Here is a 27,087-nt window from a genome sequence, read left to right as displayed (position 1 = left end):
ACTACGTAAATATGTAGTTTTCGGTTCTGGAATCTCAGCAACAACATCAGATGACGATTCCATCTCTATATCCTCATAAATATCGGGCAGTTTCTCAAGAGGAATTTCGAAATTCCTAGCTTTTTTCTCCAAACCCGAACAACTAATATGTTGGGGCTTATTGGTTGAGGATAACTCAGCTATCTCAATAACATGATTTTCGGCCTTATCACAATGTTTGGACTCACCATAATTATACAAATTATCCCTCAACTTCAAATTTGAATCTGAATTGAGATCAACCAAATTTGATAGGATAGGACAGTTACCCTTATCAAAGTTTGAATTGGATGAAACTTCTATATTCTTAGCTGCTCGATCCATTTGAGATTTCAAACCTCCCATGGAACTAGGAACCAAATCTTTTTCCCGCACTAATTCTCCTCTGTCTCCTCCTAAGGATGTACCAAACGGCACAAGTTTCCCTGGGTTCTCCACCAAGACTGACAAAAGAAGATCCATTTGAAGATGTTGTCGTTGAACAAGAACCTTGTCATCCTTTGCAAGTGACTACGTATCATCTTCCTCATCATCCTGAATATCTGAAGAAGAATTCCTTGGATCTTTTTTCCTATTCCCTTTCGGGACCAAAGAGCGGAGCCATGGCCTAAATTAAAACCCATCCTCATCTGAAAAAAACATCCCTTCTTCAACTGAGGAAATTCTCTATCTTGATGACCGAGAATACCGCACCTATAACAGAATATAAGAAGCCTTTCATATTTAAAAGCAACCAAACTAGCCTCAAGATCATCAATCTAAATCATCTTCCCTCGCATTAGAGGCTTAGTAATATCAATGTTCACTTTGATTTGAAGGAAAGGACCCCAAGCAAGCCCACTTTTAGGTGCATCCACTATTCTAAGCTCCCCCATTTCATTACCAATACGGGTTCCAACAGCCTTGTTCATAGTTTTTATGGGGATATTGAAAATACGAATCTAGAAAGGAGAATGGCTGAATGTGACGTTGGCTGGGCTGGAATCATTAAGGAAACACTTCATCAAAATCAGTTTCTTATCAAAGGACCATGGGCTTTTATCGATTACTGTCATCAAATGATCTTTCAAACCAAAAACAGTGATAAAGAGATTTCGTCCCACCTCTCTGATGGTTACACCTTGATTAAGACGCCAAAGATCACCACAAGTAGCTTTAAACGCTTCCTTATTAAACTCTTTGTTGGTCTGTAGCTTGAACAAAAAACTATACTGTGCCTGCTGTTTGGAGCCTGCAACTTCAGAAGCTTGCACTGTTGTAACTCATTTTTCCTCTTCTGAAAGTTTGAAGTTTTTCCAAAGTTCTTCCATCAATGCATCTATGATGAATAAACTACCAAAAGAAGAAAAATTAATTGTGAAGAGAACCAAAGCCTTCTACGAGAATCTGGATACACATTTTGGAGAAGTTGTATCTCACCAAAGGTAGTGAGTTTTTATCTTCTACAGTCCACGACTACACTGAGCCGAGAGAGAGAGAGAGAGAAGTTTTAGTGAACTGGTTTTTTTTTTAAATTAGAAATTCTAAAAATATCTTTTTGAGACTCTCTATTGTATAGTGTTATTTATACAGAATATACATCAATATACAAACTATTCAGTTTTTCTCTTTCTCACTTTATATTCTTAACAATCTTTATGCTCTTAATACACATTCCAAATTTTGTGTCAATCGGATATTATTTACTATATGATCTATAAGTTTATATATTATGCATAATTTTAAACTACAAAAACTTGTAATTTAAACAATTTATCGATGACATAATTATTGATCTTTAATTTTCTATAAATTTCACAAGCATGAAGGATATAAGAAGAAGATGTAATTTAATGGTGAATTTGTCAAAATTCACCTCTAATAAAAAAAAATATTGAGTAAGGTTGTAATTTAAGGTTACAATCAATTTTGTAGCTAAACTTTGTATTTACTGAACTTCAAAGCAGCCATGGTTAACTTTAAAACAGTATGATTTTGGTATCTATCTCTGGCTTTCTATCATTTATCTTACTTTTAAAATTTTTATTTTTATTTTTTATAGGAAGACATTTATCCTATTTTATGCTTCATTAATCACAATTTATTACATATTTATGATCTCAGTAGAATTTAAGGTAGGACACAAAATGTGGATAAGGTGTATTAAGAGGGGATAATAAATTAAAATAAAAAACTTTATCCTCCACATTTAGCATCCATTTGGGATAAGCTGAAAAATTCAGCTTATTTACACTTTTAGCTTATTTTTGTTATTATTCATGGGTCCCACTGTATTATTCAGCTTATTTTTTAACCTATTTTCTACACTTTTAGCAAAAAAATTTCAATTTCAGCTAAATAAGCTGTTTTCAAACAGACACTTAGTAAACTTAGATAAAGCAATACTCACATCCCTAAATATGATTTTTTGGTTTTTTTCCCCCTAAAAATTAATAACAGGTTTTTTCTCAGACCAAAAAAAAAAAAAAAAAACTATAAGGTCCTCATCCTCATCTATATAAATCCAACAGCCCCTACACGCTCGGAGCACACACATTACCTCTACACACTTAGATAAACCTAGAGTATATACACATTAACTCTTACAAACGAGAAAATGGTTGGCGCTCCTCTTAACAAAACCTCCTTGCCCTCGGCTAATGGCACAAGAACTACTACTACTCTCTCTTCAGACTCTGTTCTCGCTCTTAACACGTAAGTCCTATATCACCATTTTCAATACAAGAGCTTTGTAATTTAAAGGTATTATTTAACGTTCCTACAAGAATGAGAGTCTGGATTCAGAGTCCCACACCTCTCTTTTTTTTCTTTTTCTATTTTTCAAGTAGTAGTGTACCAATGACATTGAGTAAAACTCATTTGACACAAATATTTTGGTGGGTATATTGAGTGATATCTGATAAGTACCATGATGGGTTTTTTTTTTTTTTTTTTTTAACATTTCTATGACAGTGGCGATCCGACGGTGTTTGAGCCGTTTTGGCAAAAGATGGGTGACAAGTGTGACGTGTTGATCCGGGGCAGTGATTTGATGAGCTATTACAGTGATAAAAACAATGTGTGCTGGTTTTTGGAGCCAGAACTGGGTGATGCCATCAAGAGATTGCACGGTGTGGTCGGAAATGCGGTAACAGACGATAGGCATATTGTGTTGGGGACAGGCTCAACGCAGCTCTTCCAAGCTTTGCTATATGCTCTCACTGCTCCTGCTGCTTCTGAACCTGAACCAGTCAGTGTTGTTTCTTCTGCCCCTTACTATTCGGTGAGTCTAACTGATTGTAATTTCTCCTTTGCCTTTTACTTAGAATGTGCATGCATGGGTCGGGTTATAGGTCGGGTTGGAGGGTTTCTTCAACCTAAATCGACCTATCATATGTGTAGAAACCAACTTGTAAAACATTGAACTTTTATTAATTATTTAAACATTTTTTTAATAGTAAATTATGACAATTCATATACTATTTTTAAATTGTATTCCAAATTCATCAAATTATTTCTCAAAAACCAATATCAATCAAAATAAAATAATAATAATAAATTAAAACAAGGGTAGTGAAATAAGCTTTTATACATGATGGACCGGATTAGGATATAAATGGGTTGAAAAAACTCTTAACCCGAACTTGACTTCACTCAAGGTTGACAATAATTAAAATTCCAACTCAACCCTTAAGCATAGATACATCGTTTTTGTGTAAGAACTAAGAACATGTTTCTTGAACATACAAAAAGTTGGGAACATGCTGCGAACATATACACGTACTTGTGTTTAGAACCATTACAAAACATGGGGACATGTGCATGTGTGATTTAGAACCAACATGTTTCTTGGGTTTATTCCAACTGAATAAATTAGACTGCCTCTTATCGATTGGAGGTAGCTAAACTTAAATTTCAACATGACCAAGCCGCATTAGACGGCAATTAGGATAAACTAATAAGCTAACTTTTTTTTTTAAGAGAGTTTCAACTTATGTGTGATTTAGAACGTACCAACATGTTTCTTGGGTTTATTCCAACTGAATAAATTAGACTGCCTCTTATTGATTGGAGGTAGCTAAACTTAAATTTCGACATGACCAAGCCGCATTAGACGGCAATTAGGATAAACTAATAAGATAACTTTTTTTTTTAAGAGAGTTTCAACTTATGGCATCCGCTTCTGATGATAGCTTTTTATCATCGGACCAAGATACCAATCAGTTTTTGGTGTAGGCGGAGATTGAACCCCAAATATTTTATATAACTATCAACATGACCAAGCCGCATTAGACGGCAATTAGGATAAACTAATAAGCTAACTTTTTTTTTTAAGAGAGTTTCAACTTATGGCATCCGCTTCTGATGATAGCTTTTTATCATCGGACCAAGATACCAATCAGTTTTTGGTGTAGGCGGAGATTGAATCCCAAATATTTTATATAACTATCAAAGACTTTACCAATTGAGCTAACTGGAACCCACAATATAACTAATAAGATAACTTAGATAAGTATTTCGAAATATGTAAAAGGTTTGGAAAACAGATACGGATCATATTCTTCACCTTAAGAATTGGATCTCATTTATTTGAATCTAAGCATGTGTTTAATTTGAACTAGATATCTTTATTGAATATTTCGGTGCTTTTACTAGTATAAACTGGAAATTACGATTTGCTCCCCCCCCCCCCCCCCCCCCCCCAAACAAAAAAAAAAAAAAAAAACTGAAACTACGATGGCATATACAGATATACTAGCATAGTCACATAATTTGTCCTCAAATTCTACATCCATGCATGTAATTTAAATATTTTATGTTGCAATCTATTTCTTTCAAAAAAAAATTCGAAGATTCAATCAATTTCACCTTAAGAATGGGATCTTATTAATTTGATTCTAAGCATGTTTTATTTGAACTAGATAACATTTTTTCTTTTTTTTGAGAAAGAATTTGAACTAGATCTCTTTCTTATTGATTTGATTCTAACCATGTTTAATTTGAACTAGATCTTCTTTTTTTGGTGAGAAGGAATTTGAACTAGATCTATTTCTTGTTGATTTGGTTCTAATCATGTTTAATTTGAACTAGATCTTCTTCTTTTTTTTTTTTCTTTTTTTTGAGAAGGAATTTGAACTAGATTTGTTGCATATTTCGGTACTTTTACTAGGATAAACTAGCTAGAAATTACCATGGTACTAGCATAGTCACATAATTTTTCCACAAATTCTACATCCATGCATGCATGTACTTTAAATATTTTAGGTGCTATTTTTTAAAAAAATTCAATCAATTTGTTGTTAAATACAATAAAATTTCAAGTTATGGTGTCCACTTATCATTAAGCTAAAATACAAATCAGTTTTCAATGTAGGCAGAGTTCGAATTTCATATCTCTATTTCGACAATAATAAACTTTACTAATTAAGTTAATTAGAAACCACTAGAACCCACTATTTTTGTTGCTAAATAATAATGCTTATTGCTTGCAGTTATATCCTGAAATGATAGAAATCCTACACTCGGGGCTATACAAGTGGGCAGGTGATGCATATACCTTTAACGAGGATGGAGGACCCTACATAGAGGTGGTGAATTCACCAAACAACCCAGATGGTACTCATAGAGAAGCGGTGGTGAACGGTGATAAAGGAAAGGTTATCTATGACTTTGCTTACTACTGGCCACAATACACAGCCATTACCTCTGCAGCAGATCATGATATTATGCTCTTTACATTGTCCAAATGCACAGGACATGCTGGTTCCCGCATTGGGTTAGTATCTTATTCCATGGTTATGTAGAGTAGTGTGTAGAAAAATATAATTGACCAAAGAAAGTAGATTTCTAAAAAATTATAAGAGATGTGGCGGAGAAGCATCAAAACCTCAATTCTCCTTATAAAATATATTAGGTCAATGGCGGAGTCAAGATTTGACTTGAGAGAAAGGCAAAATTTACCACTTGCAATAGACATATACATAAAAAATTTAAGTCATTCACATGAATATTATGTGATATTTGAATTCAAGAAACTTCATAATAAAATAATGATGTTCATATATTATAGCTTATCCTTTTAATTTTTTTTTCAAAGTCTTAATTCTACTTATAAATGAAAAGGCTTTTGCTTCTTAGAGCATTTGCAGTAGTGGAGCTATAATGCTATAATGCTAAAATTTAACTCCACAAACACAAAAACTTGGCTGCAGCAGTGGAGCTAAATCTAAAAAATTTAGCTCCATTGCTACAGTGCACATCTATATATAGATGTGCACTGTTCATCAAAGCTAAAAAAAAAATTAATTTTATATTTTACGTTCACATTACCTTTTTATTTTTTATTATTTCTGCATTTCATTCTCCGTGTCTCTCTCCTCACTGTCTCTCCATCTCTTCTTTCTTCCTCCACAGACCTTCTCTCCATCGCCGATCTCACAAGCCCAACCGCCGACCCTTTTCTCCATCCCCGATCTCACAAGCCCAACCGCCACAAACCCTTCTCTCCTTCGCCGATCTCACAAGCCCAGCCGCCGACCCTTTTCTCCATCGCCGATCTCACAAGCCCAACCGCCACAAACCTTCTCTCCATCGTCGATCTCACAAGCCCAGCCGCCAACCCTTTTCTCCATCGCCGATCTCACAAGCCCAGCCGCCACAGACCCTTCCGTTTCGCTTTGCACTCATTCCGTTTCGATCGAGAAGGACCAAGCCACGCCGTTGGCGGCGAAATCGGGCGGTCAGTATCAGTTAGGGCTCGATTCGTCAGTGAAGACCGTGAAACCGTGCCCCTTGGCGCAGGTCTTGTCGGCCGGTATCGAAACGGACAGGGTATCGGGCATGGGTTTCAGTTTGGCTGTGTTGATTTTTCTGGGTTTTTGTTTTGTTCTTCTTCACTGGTTTTGATGGACACGGCGTGTTGTGGTTGTTATGGTTGTGCAGTGATTTTTATGGATTTGGCGGTGTTTGTGGCTGAACGTTGGTGGTTGAATGAAATATTATTTTATTGTAGTGTTTATATTATTTTATTGTAGTGTTTATATTATTTTATTGTGTTAAAAACTAAAATAGATTCACTGCTGTAGCATGTATGTAGGTAAAATAGATAAAGTGACTTTTTGTATAGCTAAATAGCTAAAATTTTACATCCACTGCTGTGGATGCTCTTAGATAGACATTAAGTATAACTTATCTAAATTTCCATTATTTTGGTAAAGCTATAGTGTAGTTCTATTTATAGATTTAGCATAAATGAAACAAAAATTTAGTTTCTTTTAAAACATAAATTTTTCTAGATTCATTTGTACTTTGTAATTAATTTTTTATTAAAAAAAATAGGCCAATGAAAATAATCAAACAAACTCTATAAAAATAATATCAAATTTTGGAGCTTATATATGTGTAATTATTCTTCTATTTTGTTAACCTTTGTTTTTCCTACCATTGTTTTCCTTTTATAGATTTTGAATATTCAAAGACATATAAAAGAGAACATTTTGTTAGTTATATCCAAAAAAAAATATCACTCAAGAAAAGAAGACAAATCAATTAATATCATTATATTGTATTACTCCCTAAAGTACTGGTGCGGCACCAACATTTTGTTTAGATGAACTATTGGACATTGAACAGGTTAATTGCTAAAAAAATTAGAGTTTGACTTTGACAGCTTAATTTGACAGCTTAATAAATAAATAAAAGTTCGTATTTGCTTGAAGTCTTGAATAGGTTGGTGAATTGATATTTGTCTTGAATAGTTTGTATTTGCTTTAAGTCTTGAATAATTTTTTTTTTATAATAATCTTAAATCGATCAAACCGATTAAACTGACCGCAAAAAACCGCACCGCAATAGGTTAGAAAACTGACCTTAAGTGGTGTGCATCGGTTTCTAATTATGAGAAAACCGATCTCTATCGGTTCGGTGATAAATTTGGAAAAAAACCGCACCGACCGAACCGCGCACACTCCTACTAGTGCCTAGGGTGTATATTTCCATTTTACCGAAAAAAGGAAAGTACCGGTATCTAGTTGGAAAACCGGAATACGTTATTGTATTACACCAGTTACTTTACTATGTTTAATACTTTAATACTGTATTAAAAATTTTATTACTCCATTATCATTATGTAAATTTTCAACTAGTGTGAAACAGCCGGTATAGTTAACTTATAGTGAAACTACAAAATAATAGTATCTTGGATTTTTGGGTAGGGTCAGTGAAGCAATTGCCCCCTTTCCACCCTCATGGCACCGCCCATGGACCAGTTAATAGTTAATATCACTAAACTACAAAATTATTAACAATTACTTGTAAAATCCTCTATTTACACCATTTGTAAGATCTTATATCTGTCTTTCTTTTTTTTCGAATGGCAAAATAAATAGTCCCTTATACAAATATAATCTTGATAAAATATATTAATAACTATCATATAATTAACAAATTTTATGAGGTTGAAGTTATAGCCTAATGGTAATAATATTCTTTGTAGTACCTTATGTTTGTGGTTCGAATCCCACTTCCCCTCTTCCCCATTGTCTACCTATAAACAAAAATAACAAATTATATAGTTAAAACAATGAGACAAGAGAGGCAATCATGAGCTTTGCCTTTGTTTTGTAAGCCTAATTATAAACTAATGATTTACCTTTGTTTTGTATGGAAGATGGGCTCTTGTTAAGGATAAAGACATTGCTGAAAAGATGACTGATTACATAGCAATCAGCTCAATTGGTGTATCAAAAGAATCACAGGTCAGAGCAGCAAAAGTCATAGGAGTGCTTTGTGATGGCTGCGAAAATGGTGGGCTTGCAGAATCAGAGAACTTTTTTGAATTTTCTCGAAATCTCATGGCTAAAAGATGGCAGAAATTAAGAGAAGCTCTTAAACATAGCGAGTGTTTCACTTTGTCCAAGCATCCAAGACAGCATTGCCTCTTCACTGGCGAGTTCACTAAAACATTGCCAGGTACGTGTTCAATAAATACAAAACTATAGTATGGAATATCCCATTTCTTAATTTCTCTCATTTAAAAAAAATATTGGAAAAAACATGTTCTAACATAATTACTTTATTGTTTCCCTAACAGCTTTTGCATGGTTGAAGAGCAAAGAAGGCATAGAGGATTGTAATGAATTTTTAAGAGGATTAAAGATTGCTGGAAGAGGGGGCAAGGCTTTCGGTGTCGATCCAATATTTGCTAGGGTTAGTATGTTAAACAGGGAAGACGAGTTTAACCAATTTATAGAGCGATTGGTGGTTGCAACCAAGGGGATTAGCAATTGACATTAATTTATATCTTGGAGTCCTGGGAGTTTGAGATGAAATTTGTAAAATTCTTAAAAGAGAGTTTCATAAATAATAAGAACCTCTAAGCTCTAACTCTGTGTTACATGTCATTGTCTATTGAATTACTAATGAAAGATATGTGCATAGTAACCAATCTAGTTGAGATCTACACATTTTGCAGTAATGTAACTACTCTTATCTTGATAAGAATAATAAAAATATCAATATACTTATTTATTATTATTTTTTTATATTATAATTCGATAGTTACAATAAGGGAAGAGAGATATAAATCTTAGATGTTTCTGTTGAAAACATTAGAAGATGTCAACCAATTGAGTTACAAGACTCTTGACAATACACTTATTTAAACCTCTAAATTGTTCAATTTGACAATTTGTGTTTTGTGATGTTTAACATAATTATAATTTTTATTAAATTATTTTTTGATATGGAGGAAGGACGGGAGGATATTAAATTTTATAATCTCAATACGGTACATTAAAATCCTAATAAAGACACATTAAAAGCTCATGAGTAGCCCACGGCCCACCTATCGCACTAAAGGCCCCAGTAAGAATTATCCATGAGCTAGGCCATGACCAGAGCTAAAGTTTTTCTCTCTGCTCGGCCCATTAATTGGTCAACAGCCCGTTCGGCTCAGCCCACATAGCCCATGGCTACCCACGAACCCAAAGCTCACAGAAAACATTTGGTGAGTACAGCCGTATCAGCCCCCGAGATTGAGGCTTCTAGAATTTGGAGATGCCACTTGATTATTTAAGGATAAAATCAAGAAAACTAAAAAATAATGAAAAAAATACATCTTTATTCATGAATAAGATTACATTATCTTAAAGAATTTTTTTATTTTTTTTAAAGATAAAAAATAAGAATACATGGCTTATGCTGAGTTATGCTCTTGGCTACAATCTAAAGAAAACTACAATCCTTTGAGTTCTAGTATATTCTTAAAACAAAAATTACACAACTTGAGTATTCTTTGAGACGTGTTTGCATATCATTACACACGTGTCAATTATTCTAAATCCATTTGTAAATATCATATAACTTTATATAACAAAAAAAATGAAATATCACTTATTACATAAACTTTTCAACTAATTGTAATTTTTAGGTGGTGGACTGTTTGGTATCCACTGGGACCTCTCTTCATACGCTTTCATAATTTAACACAACCACTTGGGCTGCACTAGTCGGCCGGCCCTTTGGGAAAAAAACTAGCCTACAATCTAACCCACAGGCCTCGATAGTTCTGGACCAGGCCAAGCTGCAGGCTTTTTTGTGACACTTAAATTGGGCATTAAAAGCCATCTGGGAAAATGAGATTACGATTTACAAGCCAGATAGAATAGATCAGGAAATTTCTCAAGGAATACTAATTTGAATACAAAGATCACAGGAAAATATTGAAATTACAAGATATGCTATGTTATTCCGAACAGAAGAAAAGGAAAACAAAATGTACTTTCTGGACAACCACCAACTAAAAATCCTGTTAAAATAATTCCTGATGCACAAACCAACCAAAATAATGCCAGAGAACCAAAAATGATTATTCTCAATAATCATCAATACATGACAACGGACTTTCAAAAGGCTCCTTGATATATATCCAATTTGAGTACTAAATCGCGGAGAAATACACATGGTGGATAGAAACAACATGTGAAGCAACCATCATATAAGCCTTAGTTCATATTCGCCAGCCATTACACATGGTGGATAGAAACAACATGTGAAGCAACCATCATATAAGCCTTAGTTCATATTCGCCAGCCATTGTTATGTACCGCACCCATGGAAGAGCTTGGTATCCACTTTTCTCAATAATCTTCAAGTATCGAACCTACAAAATCACCAGATTTATGTAATGTAATTTATACTAATCTCATCTTGCTTCGATCTGTCATGATTCATGTTAATTTAAAAACAGTCTTAATATATAGTAAACCCAAAAAATGTTCATCTCTTTGGTGGTCCCTATGGCATATTGAGTCTTACTACATATATAATTTCCGATTCACACAATACTCAAAAAAGGGAAATGAAGAAAGAACACAGTGGTCGAGTTCGTTATTGTGGATAATGGAATTTAGCAATAATAATAATAATAAAAACTCTCCTTTCAGTCTGATCCATAAATATCCGTTTGTCAACAGAACAAAAAGCCTTTTGCTTTTTGCTAAATATAAGACAAAAGATATATAGTGTTTGGTAACTTTTATACTAAAATGTGTAACAAAAAAATAAAAGTTAGCTTTTTTTTTTTTTAAAAGCTATTTTTGTTCATTTTTAAATAATAAAAAACTGAGTCAAAATGCAAAAAGCTTTAGCCAAATGGGTGTGTAACTAGTTTCTTTTCCCCTTGTTATTTCTTTTCCTTTCTTACTCTTCCTTTTCCAGTCAATTTCTTGACTATCACATCAGTCCTATGAGTCTAGATTCTTTGAAACTTACTATATGTGAATTTAATTACAAAACAAACAGGTTAAGCTAATGAAGTCGCATGTGCAATTCTACCAACAAAAAATTGTTTATATAGTTGATCAAACAAATACCGGATGGCCATCAAGTGGTACCCACTAAAAGAAAAAGTACCAGTACTGTGATTGATTTTAACCATTGCATTGTTAAGAGTATGCTTCTCAATCTGAGAAAGGAGAAATTGGGGGAAAGGAGGGGGGGATGTCATTTACCAAAAGCATGAATAACTGAAGATAAACAAGAGAACATCATCAAGCTGTCCCATACAATATAGCACACAAACTGGTTAAATGGGCTATGGTTTGTGAACTGGTTCGTTATGGAGGGTTAGGTATAAGGAACATGAGAAGATTTAATCAAGCTTTGTTAGGGAAATGGCTTTGGAGATGTGGGACGGAAAGGGAGTCCCTATGGAAAAAGGTTATAGAGACGAAATAAGGGAACGAATGGAGAGAATGTTGCACCAAAGCTGTTTCGGATCCCTAAGGTGTGAGTCTTTGGAGATCGATTAGACAGGAATGGGAGACCTTTTTCCAAAAACCTTTAGTTTGAGGTGGGTAATGGCACTAGAGTGAAATTTTGGCATGGCGTATTGTGTGGTTAATGTCCACTCAAGAATACTTTTCTGGAGTTATTTAGCTTCAGTAACGTTAAAGAGTCCTTAATTGCTAATGTTTTACAATTCTCTACTAGGGTGCGCCATTGGGATGTTCGCTTCTCTAGACCGGTCCAAGATTGGGAGTTGGAGTCACTAGTATCATTTATAGATCTTGTTTATTCCAGGTTTGTTAAGGGTGAGGGAATGGATAGACTTTGCTGGAAACCTGCCAAGAGTCGGCGGTTTGAGGTGCATGGTTATTACTATTCACTATCCTCAACTAATGTGGGGAGATTGTGGATCACCTACTCCTTCATTGTCCTATAGCTTTGGAGACTGGTGCTTTATCTCTTTTGTTTATTTGGCTTCCATTGGGTTATGCCAATGAGAGTCATTGATATGTTTGCATCTTGGCAAAGATATTTCGACAAACATAGAAATATTGCTTTTTGGTAGGTTGTGCCACATTGCATTATGTGGTGTCTTTGGCAAGAATGAAATTCTAGAAGTTTTGAGGAACGTGAACAGAATATCCTAGACATTAAAGCCTTCTTCCTCCGTACTTTGTTGGATTGGAGTGCTGCTTTTCTCTCTCCACCTTGTTTTTCTCTTTACATTTGTTTGATCGTTTTATTTTGAATTGATTGTACTTCTCTCTTAGTACACCATTGGTGTACTAGGTTTGTTTTATGGGAAAAGTTAAAGGATGCCCTAAGGGCATAGGTCTAGGGAATACTTTTAGAAACTTTTTATAGGAAAAGAAAAAAGCAATTGACTTTTTTGACAGCCTTTTATATTTCCCATAAAAGTGATATTAAAATTTTCCTAAAATGGCTCATTAACAAATGCCCTAAGGGCATCCTTTAACAGGACCCTTGTTCTATTTCTAATAAAAAATTTTGTTACTAAAAAGAATATATATAGCATGCAATAATGTTCCATGTAAACACATACCTGTATCCCTGAAACAGTAAAATATGGTATCTCAAACTTCACACGTATAGGAGCTTTTCTCTCAGGAGCTGCCTCTTCTGCTGTTATACTTGGAAGACGAAACTCTGCTCTCAACATATACTCCTAAACAATTTATATTTGAAAATAGTATTAACAAAAAAACTTTTTTAATAATCATGGGCAACATAATCACCCCTTCATGTCATGGCTATCAGTGACACAAATTGGGCTGAAAAAGATATTTTAAAGTGGACTCATACCTTGCCACCTGGAAAAGATTTTATTTTCCAGACCATTGCATCCTTTTCAGGTGCATACGATGCAGACCCCATTGATGTACGAACATCTGGATTTGTAGCGTCTGATGGCACAGGCAACTCAATCTCAACATTTGTGGCAGTGCTGCACAATTAAATTTTCATTAGTATTAAAGAAAAACATCAGGCTGTGAAGCACTCAGAGCAATAGCCTTAAATAGAGACATGTTAAGCAATAGCCTTACCTGCGCTCCTTGAACTGGCTCCGAGCCTTTACCATAATCTCCATACGACTTTTAGAATGCCTTTCAACTTGAGCTTCCACCCAAATCAAAGGCTTTACCTGCTAACAGAATCATTTAACTGATCAAATGCCATGGAATAAGCAACTAAAAACAGAAAAGGACAGCATTTGTAAAGTAAAAGGTAAACCTGAGTGCTGAGTCTATATGTCATGAGATCGAAAGCTCCATCAGGCGGTATGAAGGATATGGTCCGATCATTTTCAAACCGGGCCAAACGCACACACCTAGACCAAAATTGGCATTTACTTTAGAACTTGCAGCAATGATAGCAATTTTGCACTTAATACTAACCAAAGACTTAAGCTACATACTGATGAAATTTGATGTCTTCCAAATCAATAGCCTTTCCCTTGGTTGCTCGACCTTGTGCCTCCAATAATACTCTATCATTTAGGCCAAGCTTACACTCGGGCATGCCACTGCAACAGACAAATTGATGAATATTTATAGTATCCTGCTAAAACTGACCAGAACATAAGGATGAGTAACAAGCTCAGATGTAGAGAAAGCGAGATAAGAAATATATTGCTGCAAGCAATATTACACCAAACTATCATGTGCTAGTCCAAGTGTTTAAAGCTTGGATTAAATTGCCTACATTATAGGATAGGAAGGAGAAAGGAGATGTATATATAAAAAATATCACAATTAGCATAAGCTTTAGAAGTAAAGCCCACAGAACCATAGAAGGGATGAAGCATTAAGCAAGCGTGTGGATCACTTGAATGTACAAACATTTTTGTCGGACTTTCTGATAAGTCAATCTGATCACAAGGTAGTCCACACTCGTTTTAAAAAAAAAAAAAAAAACATGTCCTAAAAGCTAACAATTCAGACAGGGAAATGAACATGTGGAATCCATGACTAGACGTCCAATGAAGTAATTCTACAATACCAATCAGCACCATTTGTTTGCATGTTAACCCAAAAATTTGGGGCATTTTACAACAATCTTTACCCATTTGTTATGACGGATTTCTAGAAAATGACTTTTTTTTTTCTTTTCTTTTTTTTTTTTTATAATAAATTTGACTCATTTACCTGTTTTTGGTTGCAAACCTAAAAATGAGCCAACAAAACATTATCATTTTGCTAGCACAGAAAATCATTACTATCTTTTGTGATTCCAAATAATTATTAGAACATAAATTTTCATTCACAAAAATAGATCCCAAATAGAAAAATATTTACTATTTTTAGGTCATTTGGAAGCCACAAATGGAAGAATAAACCCCAAATTCAAAATCTACACATATAATTAAGTTGGAAAAGAGAAAGGTTTGCAGGTGAAAACTTAGACATGAGACACCATAAAGGATGTCATAACTGCTGGCATTGGGCTATCACTTGAATCCTATCATTGAGAAAGTTTTTTATGGTATAAATTTTATTTGTGGTAGTTTGTTGAGTATTTAATGTCCCAAAACCACTTTTAAAAAGTGGGAAACATTCACAGATAACGTTTTCCAATCTATTGGGATTGTTTTCCATCAACCACAAATTATGCTTTCTGTTGACTAGTGTTTTCTACTCTATGAAACACCATAAACAAAGAGAGTGTAAATGTCACTTAGATGCAAATTTAAGAAACAACAGAATTTACTAGGTCTTACACTATTAACCTTGAGAACAAATTTTTCATTACAAATGGAGTTGTCTATTGCAAAGGCATCCTAAACTGACACTCCAATATAGCGATATTTGCATTCACTCACTCCGCATGCCAATCCTCAGGTACAAATTTGGTGAGGAAATTATGAGATAAACCATTAAAACATGAATGAAGTTGAATAAAACTATCAAAAGCTACAATGTCATGTCGAAACTCAAATCTCAAAACTTTAACTGATAACACACCTCAAATAAGTTCTCATCTTCAATGCCCCAACAACGTCAGACCTAATTATTTGTCCATTGCTGTTGACAAGTATATTAACACTCTCCACCACATCCAAGAAAACCTAATGAACAAGAAGAAAGGAATATCACTTGACGACCTATAATATCAAGAGTGATGTTAGCACTACTACTAATTTTACTACATTATCATTACAAGCTAATGTGTCAAATTTAATTTGCATGACAGAAAAGTAATCAAGAAATTTATTTAAATTGTGGTTGATTTGTCTCCGATTACAATCATTGGCATTTCAGTTTGTAAGCATTTTGTAGTAAAACTAGTAGTACCTCATTCTTCTTGTATTGTATCCCTTCACTACGCCAAGAAACTGCGTTTGTTACAGCCATGGGAGGCCTCTGCGTAACCTCCATCCTATAAGCATCGGTCTTGATGAATTCACTAAGAATCTTCGCCTCTGTATACTGAGGGTAACCAAAGTCCATAATCTCATCAAGCAACTCGTACTGCCAAGAACACAAGGTAATTAGCATAAAGGCACATCTAGTTAAGCACAAGGCGCAATCAAATTCAATCAAAGTTAACAAATTCTCCTACCACTACAACAAAGTTGTCTCGAAGCGATTCCTCTTCTAACTCTTCGAAATAATGCTTGAAGACCTGCCAAATAGAAATCAACCATAACGAACAATCTCGATCCGTTACAAGCGACACGAATGCATTAGTGCCTAATTACCAATCGAAGCTTACATCAACTAAGCGGTGTAGAAAGAAAAGAAGGCTGGCAGCATTGCAATTCTGCCTCGACGCCGCCATCAGGAACACATTGTTGTGCTGTATAAACATGTAGGTTACACCATTATCATACACAACCGGATCTTGCGTCTCCGGATCACCCTGATACCATATCAAAATACTCAATTAGACAACAACTAAACCTTAGTCCAAATTTAACTAAGTTTAACACTTTTGCTAAGTTGAAATCACAGAAAAGAAGAGAATGAGCAAAATTACCTCTTTCTCGATGAGCTTGGCGAAGAATTTCTCGGCCTGAACGGAGGAGACATCGCCGCGATAGTCACGCCAAATGAGAACGCGGCCTTTGATATCTAAGAGAAACAGTGCCGACACTGCCCCTGCCATTTTTAGGCTTTCGAGGATCAGATCGGATTGGATCCGATCAAAATTGATGAGAGATTAGTGCTTGGATTTGGAGAAAATCGAACAGCTATATAAGGTGAGATCTGGAGCTTAATTACCAGAGCTAGTTGAGAAGGAGAAGAGAGGTAGATCTAAATGGTGTGGTTGAAGCACAATCTACTTGTTGCTCTGCGATGTTGAACCATGTTTGGACGCGGTTTTTCTTTTTTTTTGAACGATCTGTCAGAATTTAATTGAAGAAAGGTGTGTGTTGCTATTACTCATCTTTTTCTCTCTTTCTCTCATCGTGTAAATCTGTGTAGAAATGTAAATGGAGCTCGATTTTTGGTGTCTAAAGTGTCAACTGGTTAAGTTTCGCTTCCAATGCAAGCGACATGTGAGTTTCCTATCCGTACGACATCGTTTAGAAGAGAACTCTACTTTTTACACGGCGTCGTTTTTAGCTCTAGCTAGCTACTTTAGAACATTAACAATTTAAAAAAAAAAAAAATTATTTTAAAATACTCATTTTTCAAAACACCCTGTATAGATGATGATAAAGAGGTCTGAAGTTTAATCTTCGCTTACATAAAAAATTGATTAGTGTCTTGATTTGATGATAAAGAGCTATCATCAGGCGTGGACGTCAATTGGTGTATTGGTCTGATGATAAAAAGTTATCATTAGAAGTGAATACTATAAGTTAAATTCTCTTTTAAAAAAAATTTACACTATATTTTATTAAAATATCAATTTTTAATTTTTTTTAATTGTTTTTCTTTTTTTACACATAATAACCACCATCTAATCTCTTTCTTCGTTCTCAAATGAATAATGTCAGTGTAAATTCATATGATTATTATAGCAACCATGTATTTTTACACAATTTTACATAATTTGATGTAGGTGAATTTTGAGCTTGATTAACTAAAATGTGGTACTATTTCTATTATACTTGCAAGTGCCTTGTTGTTTTTAAACTCCACGTAACTCCTCAACAAATAGTTAGATCGGTTACATCTATTATTTTTCTTCATTCTATTCTATCCAAAGTTTAGTTATTTGTTAATTTTCTAATTAATATGTCAATTTGACTACTAATATTACTTTTTGATTATTTCTTTCTTTCTTTTTTATTCCCTTAACATAACTCAATATATTATTCTATCTAAACTTTATGTTAATTTTCTAATTAATATGTCATTTTTACTACTATTACTTTTTGATTACCTCTATCTTTTTTCATTCCCTCAACATTAATCATTTCCCTCTTAACAATGAACAAATCAATTCAAACTAATCTTTCTCATCTTTTCATCAATAACAAGACAATTGTTATATTTTATTTTTCTTTTCTATCCCGCCTAAAAATCTTCTCTCCATCCTTCTCAGCCTGTAAAGGCTCTCAGTACCCACACAAATCTTCAAACCCACGCAAATACAACACAAACTTAGAGAAACTTTCAAGCCAAACCCAAAGAAACCAAGCCAAGATAATGCGTAGAATTGTTCCAATCATCATGAATAATGTTGATTGGATTGTCCACAGGATCCAAATCTCAAATCTGCATGGAGGACTTGAAGGAGTTGGTAAGGAACCAAGTATAATTAAGTTATGATTTTTTTGTTTTTATTTATATGAAATATATTTTTTCTTGTGCTATGGAAACCCACAGAACAAATGGAGCAATATTTGGATGGGGTTTATCAAGAATATGGTGTACAACGGATGGAGCAGTATTTCGACGAGGTTCATTAAGAAATTGCTAATGTTTTTGTAATAGTTTCTTCTCTTTCTGAGTATAATTTTACTTCTAAAAAATTGTAATAATTCGTGTTTTATTTTATAACAAATTAGAAAGACAATAAGAGTGGTATAATAATTTGATCATAATATATGTGTTTACAAATTTAAAAATTGCATGATATTGTGACAGATATAAATAAGCCAATTTCATGCCTACTAAACAAAAAATAAATACAAATATCATTTTTTTTAGAACCATGCAAATATCATTTTGATAAATAAAAATAAAGATATATCTTTCAATAATTGTTTTTCAAAGCTAATGTGGACCATGCTTCATCAACACTTTGTAAAAATTTTGCAAAATTATTTGTGTATGTAATATTATTCTTCTTTTAAATATGGAGAAAACTTGAGATTTATTTTTATTTTTATTTTTTATAGTAGTTCAACAAGGGTGAGAAAATAATAAAATAGAATAGAATTTCATAATTTATTGTAATACATAAGAGAGAACACTAAAACATGTCATATTAATTAAGTAAGATAGTGTTTTTTAAACCGTTTGATTGCTTAGAGATCTATGGTGAACAAAATGTGTAACTTTTGTAAAATTACACCAAGTGTAACTTTACTAACTTAAACTCATATATGTGTGTTTGTATATATATATATATATATATATATCTTAGAAAATTGACATCAAAATTTCATTATACTTAAATAATTAGTGAATCACTTAAAATAATTAATATAAAAAATATTTATTTATTATATTAATAATCTTTTTTAATTAAATAGAATAAGTACTATAATTTTGGTTATATATATAATATCACTAAAAGAAGTTAAGAAATCTAATTGGTTATGACTAATTTTAGTGAATTCACAAATATTTAATTTGTTTTTGTTTTTGTGTTAATTGTTGTCAAAACAACTAAACATTCTAAATCAATTATTATTACTAGCGTCTATCAAAAAAAAAAAAAAAAAAGGATATTATTATTACTAGCCTCTAAGCACGTGCGTGAGCACGTGCTTAGAGGCTCTTCTATTTTTCGAGTAAAATTTAATAATTTACATAATTTATAATTTGAAATTATTACATTTTTCAATCACAAAATACCTAGAAGTGTGGTTGGAAATATGCATTTGCAAGTAAAATAATTTTTCATCACACCCTTAGGTATTTTTGTGATTGGAAAATATAGTAATCCCAAAATAGAATGGATGCAAATTATTAATCTTTACAAAAAAATAAAAATAAAAGAGCAATTTGAAAACCATCTGTAAGGACTCAATTTGTAACGACCTAAAATGATATTGGGTTCGCACGTAAAAAAGGCCCAAACAATATCATTTGTAGAGCGTGGGTTTCGAAGGCTAGGCTTTGGTCACCGGACGGTGGTTAGTCGTGGTGTTCATACAGAATTAAATTGTGTTCGCTCGAGGAGTCTTTCTCCTGGAGGCGGACTGGGAGGCTCTGGTTTTTGGCCTTTTTTCCCAGCCCCCTTTTAGGCGCATCAACCTTCACGTTATATAGCCCTTCTTGGTTGATCTTAGCCCTCCACTTGTTGATCAGGCAGGTGCCTACTTCAGTACCCGTCTCATCAGCTGTCCCCCCTTACTTTTTGTTAGTTGCGATGATCGAAGTCACCATGTCCAGGCGTCTTTTCTCATTAATGTGGTTAGGACGTTGGCGGGTGCATTTAATGCGGAGGTGACGTATTTACCTCGAACCAGTTTTGCACCGTACCCCCACGTGGGTCCCATTTTACTCGCCTCTTCTTCAGGGGGCTTTTTGGGGGTAGCCTTTAACGGGATGTTGCTCTCCCCTTTGAAATCTTGGAATGCCGAGGACAGGGTCATCCTCGGCTGTTCCCCTCGACACTTTGGCCTTTCTCTATTCGTCCTCGACAAATATCCTCCTCGGCACGGGCCCCAGGCCCTAGTAGAGCGTGGGTCGGATCATAAGTTCCCTGACCCCACACCATCAAAAGAGTAGTCCTGTTTTGTAGGCAACGTTTTAGTGGGAGTTAAAGATATATCTACTTATATATTAAAAAAAAAAAAAAAAAAGTGTATATATCTATTTAGTTTAGTTTTTTTTTTTTTTTTTTTTTTTTTTTTTTTTTTTTTTGGTATAAACATGAGGTGTTTTTTTTTAGGAAAAAAACAATAGCAACGTGGGTTGTTTAACTTTTTTTTCTTTTTTTTTTTTTATATATATCTATACTACTATTTAAGAGACTTCTCTTGTTTGGACTGGATTTTTTTTATTCCAAAATACCCCTACATCCATAAGTTTAAGTAAAGACAAAACTAAATGATAATCTGATAAAAATACATGTCTAACTTGCACTAAAACTACATTGCCTACAAAATAGGAACACTCTTTTACTAACTCACTTATTCAAAGCAAATATACGTTTATTGTTTTTTTTTTTAATAGAAAAATAATTTAAACACCCCACTTTTATCCAAAAACAAATCTAAAAAAAAAAACTAAATAGTTATTAAAAAAATATATACTATATAGATATATACACTTTTTATTTTTTATAAGTAGATGTATTTTTAACTCCCACTAAAACGTTGCCTACAAAACAAGACTACTTTCCTAAAGATTTTCAAATTTTTTTATCCATTTATAAAAAAAAATTAAAATTAAAAAAAAAAAACACACGTTTCTTTATAAAAACACATTTGCCGTATTGATTAAAATAAAATTAAAATAAAATATAAAAAAAACCCCAGTTGTACACCCACGTTTTAGTCACACACAAACAACTTCAACCTTCTACCCAATAAATTTAAATCTCCCCATTATCACCCCTTTGTATTTTTGTGATTGGAAAATGTAATTGTGGGGCCCAATAATTTATGGGCCAGGCCCACTTATTCATGGGGAGTCCTAAGGCCCAAGCCAAAGAAGGCTATAGTTCAAACTCAATAATGTGAAGCACGAAATGGCCCGAAGAAGCAGCCGAGGACAGTCCAGTCCTCGGCTAACCCAAAGTTCCACCGAGAAAAGGGGCAAAAACGGTATAGGGACAAACTTGAAAGAAAATCTAAAATATCTAGGAAAGGCTGCCCTTACTACCCTTCCCATACACGGCTCTGCACCTAACAGAGCTGTATTCTTCAGCTTTATCAACCACTCCCAACGACTTTGGTTTGGGACTGACGGGACAAGTATCAGTCTTGGAAAGGTCGACCCTACACGTGGACGAAGGAAAGCGAACGCAAACTAGTATAAAAGAAAAAGTAAGTAATCTGGATGAGGGGACGGGGAAAAATGGCCAAGAAGGAAGGCCTCCCAGTCCACCTCCAGGAAAAAGACTCCGGGGGTGAAAACACCTTAAACACATATGAACACCACAAAAAACCCACCGCTGGGTAACCAGGGCCTAGCCTTTCAAATCCACTCTCTACAAATGATATTGTCTGGGTCTTTTTACGTGCTAACCCAACACTGTTGTGGCTCGTTGCGTATCGCGTCCCTACAGTAATAATCTCAAATTATAATGAATTCAAATTATTAACATTTACATAAAAAATAGAAGAGTCTTTTAGCACGCGCTGTCGCGTGCTTAGATGCTAGTTTCTTATTAAAAAAAAAACTTATTTTTCTATTTAAAAAAAAAACAATAAACATATAGTTACTTTGAAGAAGTAGGTTAGCGGAAGAGTATTCTTATTTTATAGGCAATGCTTAATGCAAGTTAGACATGTATTTTTACCAGACTATCATTTAGTTTTGTTTCTACTTAAATCTAGGGATGTAGGGGTATTTTAGAACCAAAAAAATCCGGTCCAAACAGGGGAAGCCCCTTAAATAGTAGTAAAATTATAAATAAAAATATTCTCTCATATAAAGAAGAATGTCACATTTTAAATAAATTGTTATGACTATAAATAAAAATATTTCCTTATATAATATTATAAAAATAATCATTAAAATTCTATAATATAAATTGTAGGGACACGATTTTTAACGGCCCAAGAATGACGTTGGGCTCGTATGTAAAGGGCCCTAACAATATGATTTATAGAGAGTGGGCTTGAAAGGCATGACCTTGGGCACAGGTGAGCGGTTTAGTCGTAGTTTCTATGGGAGCTTATGTATATACGGACTTGGCTTGACTAGCTAAGCCCTCAATTAGTACGGGTTGTAGGACTTAAGTCCTCGGACAGCGTCTGAAGAGCCTTGTATCCTTCCTTTTCTCCTTTTTGCAGGGGGATCCCTTTTTTCCTAGGCCTCTTTCTCCTTTTATACTAGTGTTCGTTTCCCCTTTTAGGGTCCACGTGTAAGTTTTACTTTTCTGGGATGCAGACCTGTCCTGTCAACTCATACCTAGAGTGGTTAGGGGTCATTGGAAAAGTTAAAGGGCATGGTTTAGAGTATGGGCTTGTCAGATACAAGGTTCTGTATTACGATGTTGACAGTTTTTTCCCTTGTCCTATCCTTGTACTGAGTTTGCCCCTTTCTTCAGGCATTTTGTGAGGTGCTGAGCATGAGGTCGCCCTCGGCAATATCCTTATGCTCCTTTTGGGATTTCATTATGCGTCCTCGGCAATAGCTCTCATCGGCTTAGGCCTTGGGCCCTAACGTAGAGTGGGCTTGGGCCGTGAATTTTCTGGCCCCACAATAGCCTCTCAAAATCCTGCTGCCCGACTTTTTAGTCGGGGAGGAGGGTTTTGGTGATGTTGGGCCCACATCATGGCTCGCTAAAATTCTGTACTCTACTAATATTTGTGTTTTTCTATTTACATGAGAGACGTGCCAAATTAAGAGCCATTCCTTTATCCACTCACGTGGAGTCCTTTGACGTTTCAGCACTCGAGGCGCGCCTTCACGAGGATCTTCAGATCCTACGATTGCGGATGGTGTTGGAAATTGAGCCAAATCTACCTTGTCCTTAGCATTCCTTGGAAAGTTGCACAAATTGAATGCCACCACCTTACCCTTTATATAAGTAGGATAGGAGGTTATTCTCCTTACATACAAACCCTTCGACTCTCTTCAAAATTATAATCCTTCAGCTATAATCACAGTCTCCATATCCAGTGATATCCACCCTTAGTGTAGTGTAATATGTTTGAGACACAGGCAGGGGTAAAGGAACTACATCCGCCACAGAGGCGCCGTGTCCTTCCGAGACTCAAAGTGGCGTGGTCTGGACAGGGGAGGCACAGACTCAAGATAATCTTCCGTTTTGACAAGGGAGAAATGGTATTTCTCCCTCTTTCAATCAAAATCCGAAGCAGGTACTGGTCGCATCAGATTCTTGATGCGTCAGAAGTAAGGTTTTTCGCCATCAGCGCCGTCTGCTCTATCGCAGGCGTGGTTACGTGGAGGCTCATCAACTTCCGGCTCCCTGCACCTTTTCTTCAACGGTGCTAGCCTCAAGTTGGGCTCCCTGCACCTTTTCTTCAATGGTGCTAGCCCAAAGTTAGGCTCTTTTGCTGCATGAGTTATAGGCATGTAAAAGTATTGAGGAATGGTTTCCTTAGACGACATTTTGGAATGGCAGCACCCCTCTTCTCTGCACCTCTTCTTCGGCTTTTTCTTCACTCCCTTGTATCTTTTCTTTTCGCTTATGTAGTTAGTTTCAGTATGAGCTTATTTAAGCTCTTTCATTGTACGCTGTACTGTTTATTTGTCTTAATAAGAAATGAATTTGCTTCCTCTTATATACTTTTCTTTTCTGCAACAACTACTTTGTGAATGGGATATTACATGTGCAGTTTCCTTTAATGATGCTTAGAGCAGGAAAAACTTTGAAGCAGAATCCCACTAATTTGAACTTATCGACATTATCAAGTATAATAATGATAATTCCCAGTAGATTAAACTCATGAAACTAACTGAGATAACGGCTGTGTGCTTCGTAATGCATGTGAGGCGACCGTCCGAGAACGTTAAACTCTAAGTAATTCATCCGAAGGGGAAGCCGAGCAGTGAGGGACTTTGACCGTGTTTTTGACAACATCTGACCCTATAACTGTCGCATCAGTTCCCTTGGTATTGAGGATCCGAGGGTAGACTGGGGATTCCATTCAGTCTGGGGATTAACCCAACTATCAATGGGGAACTCTTCTTCGGGGTAGATTTTAGGGGCCATATAACGTCCAGGTTGTGTCCAAACCCCGTATTGTCTTTTCTAAGTAGTTGGTTTTCCCAGAGGCTTGAGTCCGAGGACCATACAAGGCCTTGGTTCTGTCCAAAACTTGTAGTTTTTCTTCTAAGTAGTTGGTTTCCCCAGAGGCTTGAGTCCGAGGACCATACAAGGCCTTGGTTCTGTCCAAAACTTGTAGTTTTTCTTCTAAGTAGTTGGTTTCCCCAGAGGTTTGAGTCCGAGGACCATACAAGGCCTTGGTTCTGTCCAAAACTTATAGTTTTTCTTCTAAGTAGTTGGTTTCCCCAAAGGCTTGAGTCCGAGGACCATACAAGGCCTTGGTTCTGTTCAAAACTTGTAGTTTTTCTTCTAAGTAGTTGGTTTCCCCAGAGGCTTGAGTCCGAGGACCATACAAGGTCTTGGTTCTGTCCAAAACTTGTAGTTTTTCTTCTAAGTAGTTGGTTTCCCCAGAGGCTTGAGTCCGAGGACCATACAAGGCCTTGGTTCTGTCCAAAACTTGTAATTTTTCTTCTAAGTAGTTGGTTTCCCCAGAGACTTGAGTCTGAGGACCATACAAGGCCTTGGTTCTGTCCAAAACTTGTAGTTTTTCTTCTAAGTAGTTGGTTTCCCCAGAGGCTTGAGTTCAAGGACCATACAAGGCCTTGGTTCTGTCCAAAACTTGTAGTTTTTCTTCTAAGTAGTTGGTTTCCCCAGAGGCTTGAGTCCGAGGACCATACAAGGCCTTGGTTCTGTCCAAAACTTATAGTTTTTCTTCTAAGTAGTTGGTTTCCCCAGAGGCTTGATCTGAGAACCATACAAGGCCTTGGTTCTGTCCAAAACTTGTATTCGTTCATTTATTTATTTATTTTCCGAAGGTTAGCCCCTCGACCAAGGTGGGGGGAGTTAGCTTGATGTTAGAAGCCCCTAGGATTGCCCGTGCCATTGGCACTGCGAGGCGTAGCCCCTAACGGAAATTTATGTCGGAGAAACAACAGCACGTCGCTGGAAATGTAGGAACCTTCACAGACCTTTGCTCGACAGAGGCTCAACTCCACCACCACCTGTGCCAACGCGCAAGCCTTCCCACAAACGGCGCCAATTGTAGGGACACGATTTTTTACGGCCCAAGAATGACGTTGGGCTCGTATGTAAAGGGCCCTAACAATATGATTTATAGAGAGTGGGCTTGAAAGGCATGACCTTGGGCACAGGTGAGCAGTTTAGTCGTAGTTTCTATGGGAGCTTATGTATATACGGACTTGGCTTGACTAGCTAAGCCCTCCATTAGTACGGGTTGTAGGACTTAAGTCCTCGGACAGCGTCCGAGGAGCCTTGTATCCTTCCTTTTCTCCCTTTTGCAGGGGGATCCCTTTTTTCCTGGGCCTCTTTCTCCTTTTATACTAGTGTTCGTTTCCCCTTTTAGGGTCCACGTGTAAGTTTTACTTTTCTGGGGTGCAAACCTGTCCTGTCAACCCATACCTAGAGTGGTTAGGGGTCGTTGGAAAAGTTAAAGGGCATGGTTTAGAGTATGGGCTTGTCAGATACAGGGTTCTGTATTACAATGTTGGCAGTTTTTTCCCCTGTCCTGTCCCTGTACTGAGTTTGCCCATTTCTTTAGGCATTTTGTGAGGTGCTGAGCATGAGGTCGCCCTCGGCAATATCCTTATGCTCCTTTTGGGATTTCATTATGTGTCCTCGGCAATAGCTCTTCTCAGCTTAGGCCTTGGGCCCTAACGTAGAGTGGGCTTGGGCCGTGAATTCTTTGGCCCCACATAAATAATTGATGTATAATTATATATAAATTTTTTTATAGAAAAACTATATATAATTAATACATACATTCACTCCATTAGGTAATTCAATGAACTAATTTATAGTATAATGTAAATGCAAACTCTATTGAGGTGTAACTATGTAAGCTTAATATAAAAAATCTCAAAGAATGCGTCAAATGGTAGAACCTCATGCTCTTTTGCATGAGGTCTCTGCTTGTATATATATTGAATTGATTAAGGACCATCTATATTTTTAAGCAAATTTTATTATTTTGAATATTATATTTTTATGTATTTTCATTTATCCATCTTAAAATTCTCATTTCAACTATGCTCATTTTATTGATATGTTTTTTTCAATAGCCTAACATTTAAAACCATAAAAGACACTTGGTCTTACAACAATCTTATTTTGAATAAATCTTATTTAGAAAATGATTCAGTTTTTGGAAAATACAAATATTTTCTAAAAAACTTGTTTTCTTGTATATGCTTGCAAATCAAAAAAATGAGT

The 27,087-nt window shown here is 35.3% G+C and overlaps 2 protein-coding genes across 5 annotated transcripts; one reads left to right on the top strand and one right to left on the bottom strand.

Moving 5' to 3' along the window:
- Positions 1 to 2,584: 2,584 nt before the first annotated feature.
- Positions 2,585 to 9,469, top strand: LOC126718430 (L-tryptophan--pyruvate aminotransferase 1). The gene is made up of 5 exons (XM_050420616.1): positions 2,585 to 2,733; positions 2,992 to 3,301; positions 5,511 to 5,794; positions 8,687 to 8,988; positions 9,110 to 9,469. Exons 1-5 carry the CDS (start codon positions 2,636 to 2,638, stop codon positions 9,304 to 9,306), a joined length of 1,191 nt encoding a protein of 396 aa, XP_050276573.1. The 5' UTR covers positions 2,585 to 2,635; the 3' UTR covers positions 9,307 to 9,469.
- A 1,215-nt stretch (positions 9,470 to 10,684) lies between these two features.
- Positions 10,685 to 17,335, bottom strand: LOC126718429 (AP-1 complex subunit mu-2). 4 transcript variants are annotated; one of them, XM_050420612.1, is made up of 12 exons: positions 16,804 to 17,335; positions 16,540 to 16,686; positions 16,387 to 16,449; positions 16,119 to 16,295; positions 15,789 to 15,892; positions 14,243 to 14,350; positions 14,059 to 14,155; positions 13,872 to 13,972; positions 13,630 to 13,771; positions 13,370 to 13,492; positions 11,091 to 11,179; positions 10,685 to 11,020 (listed from the first exon to the last, which is right to left on the bottom strand). In XM_050420612.1, exons 1-12 carry the CDS (start codon positions 16,930 to 16,932, stop codon positions 11,011 to 11,013), a joined length of 1,290 nt encoding a protein of 429 aa, XP_050276569.1. In that variant the 5' UTR covers positions 16,933 to 17,335; the 3' UTR covers positions 10,685 to 11,010. The 4 variants fall into 4 exon arrangements, with proteins under 4 accessions (XP_050276569.1, XP_050276571.1, XP_050276568.1 ...); XM_050420614.1 differs by having other exon boundaries at positions 13,872 to 13,969; positions 16,804 to 17,332; XM_050420611.1 differs by having other exon boundaries at positions 10,685 to 11,179; positions 16,804 to 17,334.
- Positions 17,336 to 27,087: the final 9,752 nt, after the last annotated feature.

The sequence above is a fragment of the Quercus robur genome, chromosome 3 (genome assembly GCF_932294415.1).
Source record: "Quercus robur chromosome 3, dhQueRobu3.1, whole genome shotgun sequence".
In the NCBI taxonomy this organism is placed as follows: domain Eukaryota; kingdom Viridiplantae; phylum Streptophyta; class Magnoliopsida; order Fagales; family Fagaceae; genus Quercus; species Quercus robur.
This window is presented reverse-complemented; position numbering and strand designations above follow the sequence as displayed.